Source organism: Elephantulus edwardii, unplaced genomic scaffold (genome assembly GCF_000299155.1).
Source record: "Elephantulus edwardii isolate Elephantulus edwardi_28Jun2011 unplaced genomic scaffold, EleEdw1.0 scaffold00038, whole genome shotgun sequence".
NCBI classification, from domain to species: Eukaryota; Metazoa; Chordata; class Mammalia; order Macroscelidea; family Macroscelididae; genus Elephantulus; species Elephantulus edwardii.
In genome coordinates, this window is record NW_006399788.1 from 19,295,425 (window position 1) to 19,306,248 (window position 10,824).

Genomic DNA, 10,824 nt, shown 5'->3' on the forward strand with positions numbered 1-10,824 from the left:
ATTAAAAAGTTGTACAAAATAAAATGGAATGTGTGAATTTCAACATTCTAGGCATTAGTGAGATGAGATGGACTGGCTTTGGCCACTTAGGACCAGATAATCACATGCTATACTATGCTGGAAATCAAAAACAGAAGAAGAATTATGTTGCAGTCATACTTGAAAAGACAATTTCAAGTTCTATCCTGAAGTACCACATTGTGAACAGTAGGATACTATTCATACACATACAAGGAATGTCAGTTAATTTGATTATTATTCAAACATATGATCCCACAGCCAAAGCTAAAAAGGAGGAAATTGAAGATTTTTATCAAATTTTGCAGTCTGAAGTTGACCAAACAACCAATCAAGATGTGTTAATAATTGATGACTGGAATACAAAAGTTAGAGACAATGAAGAAGGCAGTGAAGTTGGAAAGTACAGACTTGGTAACAGAAATGAGGCCAGAACTAGAAGGATCACATTTTGGCCATGATTTAGTCATTGCAAATATCCTTTTTTAAAAACATAGTGACTTTACATATGGACTTCATCAGACAGACTGCATAGAAATCAGATTTACTACATCTGTGGAAGAAATTGTTGGAGAAATTCAGTATTAGCAGCCAGAATCAGGCCAGGTGCTGACTATGGAACAGATCATCATGTGCGAGTTCAAACCGAGGCTAAATAAAATGAAAGCAAGTCCATAAAAACAAAAATATTATCTTCAGTCTATTTCACTTGAATTTATAAATCATTGTGAGAATAGGTTTGAAGCATTAAACACCAGTGATCAAAGACCAGATGAGTTGTGGTATGATATCACCCATGAAGAGAACAAAAAATCACTACAGAAACAGAGGAGGATGAAAAAACCAAAATGAATATAGAAAAGACCCTAAAAATTGCACTGGAGCATAGAGAATCCAAAACAAAGGGAAGAGATGTTGAAGTAAAATAGCTCAACAGAATATCTCAAAGGGTAGCTAGAGAAAGCAGAGCAACTCTTATAATTAAATAATGCAGAGACCTAAAATTAGAGAATAAAAAGAGAAGAACGTGCTCAGCAACCCTCAAAATAACTGAAAACAAATCCAAGCCTTGAGTTGCACTAGTGAGAGATGCTATGAACAAAATCTTGAGTCATGTAGGAAGCACAAAAAACATACAGGAGGACTGGAAACCTTAAGTCTCTGTAAACTTCCATTAAAATTAATTTTTTTAAAAAGGAAAAAAATTTAAAAAGACAATACACAGAATCCATGTACCAAAAAGAACTGGCCAACATGACAGTATTTCAGAAAATATCATATGATCAAGAGCCAAGGGTGAGAAAGGAAAAAATTCAAGCTTCAGTGAAGGCATGGACGGGAAAATAAGGCCCCAGGAACTGATAGAAATCCAATTGACATGTTTAAACTAACAGATGTAGCCCTAGATGTGTTCACGAGATTATGCAAGGAAATCTGGAAGACCACTACTTGGCTGACCAACTGAAAGAGATTCACATTTGTTCCCTATCCTAAGAAAAGTGAGCCAACAGAATGTGAAAATTATAGTACAATATCGTCAATATCACTGCTGAAGATCATTTAAAAATGGTTAGAACAGTAAATAGACAGAGCTCTGCTATAAGTTCAAACAGGATTTAGAAAAAGCCATGTCATCAAGGATATCATTGTTGATGTCAGATAGATCTTAGCTGAAAGCAAAGAATACCAATGGAATGCCTATTTGTGCTTTACTGATTATGCAAAGGCATTTGTGTTGATCTAACAGATCATGACTAACATTAAAAAGGAAGGAAATTCCAGAGCACTTAATTGTACTCATACAAAGCCTATACTTGAACCAAGAAGTTGTTGTGCGCACAGGGCAGGGAATACTACATGGTTTAAAATTAAGAAAGGTGTATGTCAGGGTTTTATCCTTTCATCATACTTATTAAATATTTATGCTGAGCACATTATTCGAGAAGCTTGGATCTACAAAGAAAAATGTGGCAATGGGCTACGAAAAAGACTCATCAATAATCTGCATTATGCAAACTACATAATTTTGCTTGCTGAAAGTAAAGAGGATTCTAAATGCTTGTTACAGAAGATCAAGCATTGCAGCCTTCAAATGGATGCATCAATGTAAGGAAAACAAAAATTCTCATCACTGGACTGACAGGCAACATCATGATAGATGACAACTAAAACAGCCAACAACTTTATCTTAGTTGGATTCATAATCAATATTCTTAGTACCAGCAGTCAGGAGATGTATTGCAATGGGGAAATCTTCAGTCAGAGGCCTCTCCAAACTATTGAGAAGCAATGATGTTTTGTTTCAGTATTAAGATTGCCTGATTTAGACCATCATGTCTTTTCAACCACTTGTTATGCTCCTGAGAGCTGGACAATGAATAAGGATGACAGAAAAAAATTGGTGCCTTTGAGTTGTGGTGTTGGAGAAGAGCACTAAATATCCCATTTTCTGCCCAAAGAACAAACAAACGTATATGTCTTGGAGAAGGCAGAGCCAGAGTGCTCCTTAGAGGCAAGGATGGCAAAGCTTCGTCTCAGATACATTGGGCATGTTGCCAGGAAAGGATAATTCTTGGAAAAGGACATCATACTTGGGAAGGTGAAAGATAAAGAGAAGACTCTCAAGTTGACACAGTGATTGAGGCACTGGATTTGTGTGTGTTTGAGATTGTGAGGCTGGTATAAGATAGAACAAGATTCAGATCTGTTATGCATAGGGTCACTATGAGTTATGCTCATCAGCACCTAACAACAAAGATTATTATGTAAAAGTAAATATAAAAAATTAAAAATTTAAAAGGAAATGTAAGTCTAAAAGTCCTAAAGATAACTTTGCTTATTACCTATTTCTGACAGATTGAGACTTTTAATACATACTGCTAATTTCTCATCTCAGTTTTTCAACCAAAGTCACTGGCTTAGGATCACTTTAGTTCACATCACGAACTCTTCAATATCTCTGTTGAACTGACAATTAGAAAACGAACGGAAAAGTTAAGACGAATCTTGGCCTTTTATAGTCAAATTCATGGCTTGTTCCAATACACAGGGTGAACATTCAATTCAGCAAATACTAGTGAAAAATCTCCTATTTTTTGAGGAAGCTAAGTTACACGCAGACTACCTAGAAGTTTATTTTCTCTTCTCAACACAGGCAACTACAGCCTTCTTCCTCCATAGCTTTTCAGTGAATAGACAGTATTGTGTTTCCAGTCAGTCCATGTTTTTTCACTATTGTATTTCCACTTTCACAGATGTGTTAGTTTCTTATTGTTGCTGTGACAAATTATTAGGAGAAAGTTGGTGACTTAAACAACACATATTTTTATTGTACAGTCCTGTAGATTTGAGAGCTCTGGTGACCTAATTGTAAGAAACTGTACCGCAATTCCAAAGGCATGTGGTTCAAATCTACCAGCTGCTTTGTGGAAGAAAGATGAACAATCTTCTCCTATGTGATTAAACTGCCTCTGAAAGCCCACTAGAGGGTCAGCTATGAGTTGGTTTTATCTCTATGGTACAGAACAGCAACAGTGCTGTAGAGAAATCCAAAATAAGTCTCTCTGGACTAAATATAAGGTGTCAATAAGATCCTGTTGCTTTTTGAAAGTTGTTTCCTTGTTTATTCTAATTTCCAGAAGCCACCCATATCACTTTCTTCCATCTTCAAAGTCAGCAATAATGAATCTTTCTTTGTCCTTTTTCCTTAAGTATATCATCCTCTGAGCAATTCTCTTCTGCTTCCTTCTTTCACATTTAAAGACCCTTGTGACTATTGTGACCCAACTCAGAATCTAGATAATCTTTGAATTTCAAGTTCTATTTCCTTTAAATTGCATCTACAAATTACCTTTTGTCTTTCAAGGTGATGTATGTGAAGGCTCCGAGAATTAGACTCTGGACATCTTTGGGAGCCACTTTCTTGGCTCATCACACTGAGGTTGGCTTTGGACAAATATTTTCATCCAATTTTGCTTGGATTATAACAGAGGCAAGTTCAATGAGTTGACTTGCCTGAGATCTCAATGGTGGAAACTTACAGAGCTAAAGCTTCTTACCATATTCTGAGCCCTGTAGATGGGCCGGGGGTGTGGGGGTGGGGAGGAATGGTTAATTTTCTCTTGCTACTAGGAATGTTTCAATGGACCTGCTTCTGTTTAGTTAACTATAAAACAGTTACTGTGAAATCTACTTATGAGCCACTTCTTCCCATTGAGATAGAGGCAGTAGAGAGTAATAGTATTTATTTAACAAATTTATTATCAAAATTTTGAATCTTTTCTTTCCACTACTCTTGGGAGCTCTGCCAACACTTGACAAGATACCAAACAAATACTTTCTATTTCCTTTTCTTACAGGATGTGGTGAGAGACCTCTTTTTGAAGGAGACGCTAAATACTCCAGAATCATAGAGGGGGTGGAGGCTGGGATTGGTGAGTTTCCATGGATGGTGAGCATTCAGGTAGGAAATGAACATTTCTGTGGTGGTGCTATCCTGAACAAGTGGTGGATTCTGTCTGCTGCTCATTGCTTTCAATCTGATGGAATAACGTAAGTACCTAAGAGAATGTTCTTACTCTGTCATTGTCCACCCCTAGACCACCCTCAAATATAATCAGACCCAGTAGCTGAGGAGGAATCCTAGTACTTTTCTTCCTGAAATTGGATAGAACACTATTCTAAGTTGTGAAAATAGAGAGAGGAGTTGGTCTGCAGTACCTTTCTCATTCATTGGTGATTGGGGCCAATAGTTAGGCATGGCTTAACTAAGGTTATACACTCCCATGAACAAAGGATCCCTTTGCATCCCTTTGATGCAAAGGACTTAGTCAATAAATCTCTTCTAGGACGTTAAAAATATTCTAGGGGAAAATCTTATCTTGATCCTGAAAGCCTGGTTTCCTATGGTATTTGACCCTCAAATATCGGCCTCTTGTAGGATGAATGCTCTCTGTATTGTTGGACAATCCAGCATTTACTGATTGTTAAGCTTATTCCATCATACTTAGACCTCAGAATAGAGCAGAGAAACACTGAATGGTTCCGAATCAGGAAGGGAGTGTGTCAGGGAAGTGTCCTGTCTCCATACCTTTTCAATCTATATGCAGAACAGATTATCCGGGAGGCAAGGCTTTCTAAGGAGGAATGTGGCATCAGGAATGGAGGAAGACTCATCAACAACCTGTGTTATGCAGATGACACAACCTTGCTTGCTGAAACTGATGAAGACCTAAAGCGCTTGTTGCAGAATGTCAAGGACTGTAGTCTTCAATATGGTTTGAAGTTCAACATCAAGAAGACAAAGATACTCACCACTAGGCCAATTGGCAGAACCATGACAGATGAAGAAGAGATTGAGGTTGTTAACAACTACTGTTTGCTCAGCCCCACAAACAACACTCTTAACACCAGCAGTCAGGAAATCAAAAGACAAATTGCATTGGGAAAATCTGCTGTCATAGACCTCTCCAGAGTGCTGAAAAGCAATGATGTCAGTTTAGAGACTGAGGTGCCCCTGATCCAGGCCATGGTCTTTGCAATTACTTACTATGCAACAGATAGCTGGGCAATGACTAAGGATGACAGAAGAGGAATCAATGACTTCAAATTATAGTGCTGGAAAAGAGGCTTGAGACTACCATGGACCACCATGGTACACAAATTGGTCTATCTTGGAGAGGGTGAAATCAAATTTCTCCTTGGAGGCTAGGATTTTGAAGCTATATCTCACATACTTTGGGCATGTGGCCAAGAGAAACTGGTCCTTGGAGAAAGACATCATACTTGAAAGGGTGGAGGGACAGTGTAGGAGAGGAAGACCCCAAATGAAACCGATTAATACAGGAACTGGGGCAATGGGGGTTGGTGTATCAGAATTTCTGAGACTGGCTCAAGACAGGGCAGAGTTCAGAGCTGCTGTACATAGGGTCACTATAGGTCACAGGTGATTCCATAATGTTGTTAGATATAGTGCCAGAGGATGGGCCCCTCATGTTAGAAGGAACTCACAAAATGAAGAGAAGTAGTTGCAAATATCCATTTATAATCTGAACATCTGATGTATAAAGTATGAATCTAGGAAAATTGGAAGTAGTAAAAAATTAGCATAAAAATTGGCATCCTAGGCATTAGTGTGTTGAGATGGAATGATATTGGTCATTTTTAATCAATTTTAATCATCTGCTACGCTGGGAATTACAAGTTGAAAAAGAATGGTGTGATATTCACAGTGAAAAAAAAGGTTCAGGTTCTATCTTGAAGTACAAGGCTATGAATGGTCGAATGCTATCCATAAATATCAAAAAACGCCTGCTAATACCACTATTATTCAATTATACACAATCACTAAAGCCAAAGATGAAAATAAATTACTATTTTTATCAACTTTTACAATTGAAAATGGATTAAACATATGATCAATATAGATCAATAATAATTAGAGACTGGAAAAAAGTTTTAACAAGGAAAAAGGACTGGTAGATGGAAAATGGAGCCTTGGTGACAGAAATGAGGCTGGAGATCAAATGTCAGAATTTTGTACAATCAATGATTTAGTCATTACAAATACCTTTTCTTAAAACATAGTTGGTAAAAGAATTAGGAAAGGTCCAGTGGGAACCTGAAAAGATAGTGTAATGGTGGACATGGATCAATGGTGATTAATTTTATAAAAGGTAATACATGAGAATGATTGCATGAAACACAATGTGAACAGAGGAATGTGTGAAACACAGTGTATATAAATGAAACATAATGTATGTGAGTTTTGTATGCAAATCAGTACAAAATAAAAATAATGTTTTAAAAAGCCAAAAGCACAAAAGGGTGACCATACACATGGGACATCCCCTGATGGATTAATAGGAATCAGATTCACTATTTTTGTGGAAAGAGATGCTGAAAGATCTCAATTTCAGTGGTCAAAACAGGGCCAGGGGATGGCTGTACCATAAACCACCAATTACCTAGTTGTAAGTTCAAATTTAAGTTGAAGAATATGACCCCTGAATTAAAAAAATATCAAGAATAGATCTGACACATTGAACATTAATCAGTGAAGGTCAGATGAGTTGTAGGATGACATGAAAGACATCATTGATGAAGAAAGCAAAAGGTCAATGCAAATATAGGGAAGAAAGAAAGGATAAAAGTTGATGTCAGAAGAGACTCTGAAACTTGCTCTAGAATGTAGGGAGACTGAAACAAAGGGAAAAAACATTGAAGAGAGCTGGAAAGAAGATTTCAAAGGGCAATATAAAGAAAAAACAAATCATTACAACAAAATGTGCAAAAAGCCAGAGTTAAAAAACAGAAACAAACAAATAAGAAGGAAGAATGCTTTTGGCATTTTTTTTTTTTTGCTTTTGGCATTTCTTAAGTTGGAAGAACAAATTCAAGTTAAGTTGCAATATAAAAAGATTCTATAACCAAGATGTTAAATCACTCAGGAAGCATAAAAAGGTGCTGGATATACGAAAGTCATTATAGAAAGAAGAACTGGTTGACTCTGAGCCATTTTAGGAAAAACCAAGGGTGATGAAGGAAGACATTGGCAACAAATAAAGCCCCAGGTATTGATGAAATATCAATGGAGGGCCCTCTACACTCACGAGCTTATGCCAAGAAATTTGGAAGATAGTTACCTAGCTAACTGATTAGAAGAGATCCAGAGATCCATATTTGTTCCCATTGTTTAAAAAGGTGATACAACAGAGTGCAAAAATTATCAAATAATATCATTACTATGACATACTAGTGAAATTTTGCTAAGAATATATTAATATGGCTGTAACAGTACATAAATAGAGAACTGCCAGAAAATCAAGCTGGATTGAGAAGAGGCTATAGAACTAAGGATATCATTGCTAATGTCAGATAGATCTTGGCTGAAGGAGAATACCAGAAAAATGTGTACTTGTATTTCATGGACTATTCAAAGACACTCAATTGTGGTGACCATAATCTATAATGGATAACATTGAGAAAAACAGAAATTCAAGAACATTTGCTTGTACTCATGAAAAACCTGCTTAGACCCAGAAGCGGTTGTGCAAACAGAACAAGGAAGCATTGCAAATTTCAAAATCAGGAGAGATATGCATCAGACCTATATCCTTACTCTATATCTATTTAGTGTGTGCTGATTATTGTAGAACAAGTATAAGAATCCAAAGAGGGGAAAAGGGTGCTTAATCATAAGGTCACATAATTTGACAAGTGGAATGAGGAGTGGGTAAAGGGAAAGGGTAAGATTCGGTGTGAAAAACAATATATACGAACTTTGTAAGTAAACCAGTATACGTTGTTGTTATGTGCTATTAAGTCACTTGTGACTCATAGCAACCCTATGTACAAGAGCCCTAAACCCTGCCAACCTCATTGTCTCTGACGCACCTGTTCCCACTACCCCAATCACTGAATTGATCCATCTCATGGAGGGTCTTCCCCTCCTGCGCTGTCCCTCCACCCTCCTAAACATGATATCCCTCTCCAAGGACTGGTCCTTCCTTGTAACATGCCCAAAGTATGTCAGACAAAACTTCAGAATCCTTAACTCCAAGGAGCAGCCCAGCTCAACCCTCTCCAGGACAAACCTGTTTGTTCTCCTAGCAGTTCATTCAACACTCTTCTCCAGTACCAGAGCTCAAAGACATCAATTCACTTTCTATCATCTCTAGTCAATGTCCAGCTCTGTGATGCATAGCACGCAGTTGCTAAGACTAAAGCTTGAATCAGCCGCACATTAGTTTCCAGCCTGACATCATTGTTCTTCAGGACTCTGGAGAGGCCCCTGACAGCTGACTTTCCCAATGCAACTCGTCTTTTGATTTCCTGGCTGCTGGTACCAAGAATGTTGACTGTGGAGGCAAGAAAACTAAAACTGCTAACTATCTCAATCTCTTCACCATCCATACTGATGCTACCAATTGTTTTCTTGATGTTGAGCTACAATCCATATTGAAGGATGCAGTCTCTGACCTTCTGTAGCAAGAGCTTCAGGTCCTCCTTAGTTTCAGCAAGCAGGGTTGTGTCATCTGCAAAAGGCAGGCTGTTGATGAATCTTCCACCAATCCTGATGCCACATTCCTCCTTGTACATCCCAGTGTCCCGGATGATCTGTTCTGCATATAGATTGGTATAGGTTTTGCATAAGCACGATCAAATGTTCTGGGATTCCCATTCTTCTCAGAGTCAGCCACAGCTTATTGTGATCCACACAGTCAAAAGCCTTTGAATAGTCGATGAAGTACATTGAATTTCTGCCAAGATCCAGCTAACATTAGCTATAATATCCCTAATACCATGACCTCTTATAAACTGAACCTGCACATCTGGCATTTCTGTGCCAATGTGTTGCTCCACTTGTTTTTGAATAATTTTCAGCAGAATTTTGCTTACATATAATATTAATAATATTGTTCTATAATTTCCACACTCTGTCGGATCACCTTTCTTTGGAATGGAAACAAATATCAATCTCTTCCAGTCAGTTGGCCAGCTGGTTGTCCTCCAAATTTCTTGGCACAACTTAGTGAGCACATCCATGGCAGTATCTGTTTGTTGAAATATATCAATTGGTATGGCATCAACTCCTGGAGCCTTGTTTTTTGCCAGAGTAAAAAGATTGAGAGCAACTTGAACTTCCTCCTTCATCACCACAGGCTCTTGTTCATATGTTATTTCATTAAATTCTTCTGTGTCAGCCAATTCCTTCTGATACAGTGACTTTGTATATGCCTTCTGTCTTCTTTTAATGCTTTTTGGATCATTTAACACTCTACCCAAAGCATCATGGCTTGAATTTGTTTTTCAATTCCTTCAGCTTAAGAAACACTGAGCAAGTTTGGCTTTTGACTTTCTGACTCCAGCTCTTTGCACATTTCATTATAGTACCTTGCTTTGTCCTCCCAACCTGCCCTTTGAAATTTTCTGTTTGGCTCTTTACTGTCTTGATTTCTTCCTTTAGCTTTAGCTTTTCAGCACTCTAATGCAATATTCAGAGTCTCATCTGACATCCATCTTGGTCTTTTTCTCCCTCTTCAGTCTTTGTAATGATCTTTTGCATTTTTCATGGACGATATTCTTGATATCCTCCCAGAGCTCATTTGACTACGCTCATTGGTGCTCAAGGCCTCAAACTCGTCCCTGAGATGGTTTTGAAAATCAAGTGGGATAGACTTAAGGTCAAATTTTGGTTCCTGTGGATTTGATCTTATTTTCTTCAACTTCAGCTTGAACTTGTATATGAATAATTGATGGTCTGTCCCTCAATCTGCACCTGGTCTGGTTTTCACTGCTGATATTGAGTGTCTTTAGCGATTCTTTCCACAAATAATTGAGTTGATTCCTATGCATACTATCAGGTAAAATCCATGTGCATAGCCTGCATTTTGTGTTTCTTATAAAAGATATTTGCAAAGAATAAATCATTGAAAGTGCAGAATTCTATCATTCTATCTCCAGCTTCATTAGTGTCACCGAGTCCATGTTTTCCAGTTACTGATCCTTCTTTCCTGTTCCCAAATTTTGCATTCCAGTCACCCATTATAATCAGTGCATCTTGATTTCTGACTGCAAAAGATGATAGAAATCTTCCATTTCCTCTTCTTTGGCTCTAGTTGTTGGCATGATAGTGGTTTTCACTGGACTTCCAGACTTCCTTGTATGAGTATGGAGATTATCCTGTCACTTACCACATTGTATTTTATGATGGATCTATAAATGACTTTTTTAATTATGAAACCAACTCCATTTTTTTTTCTCACCTTTTCATCCCTGGCAGAGAAGATCATATGATTATCTGAC

At 37.6% G+C, this 10,824-nt stretch overlaps 1 protein-coding gene across 1 annotated transcript in view; it reads left to right on the forward strand.

The window, feature by feature from the left end:
* Positions 1–396: 396 nt before the first annotated feature.
* Positions 397–10,824, forward strand: part of PRSS55 (protease, serine, 55) — a 24,223-nt gene continuing 13,795 nt past the window's right edge. The window contains exons 1-2 of the mRNA XM_006884934.1: positions 397–421; positions 4,377–4,569. Of these exons, the coding sequence (XP_006884996.1) occupies positions 397–421; positions 4,377–4,569 (218 nt within the window). The remainder of the gene's footprint in view (positions 422–4,376; positions 4,570–10,824) is intronic.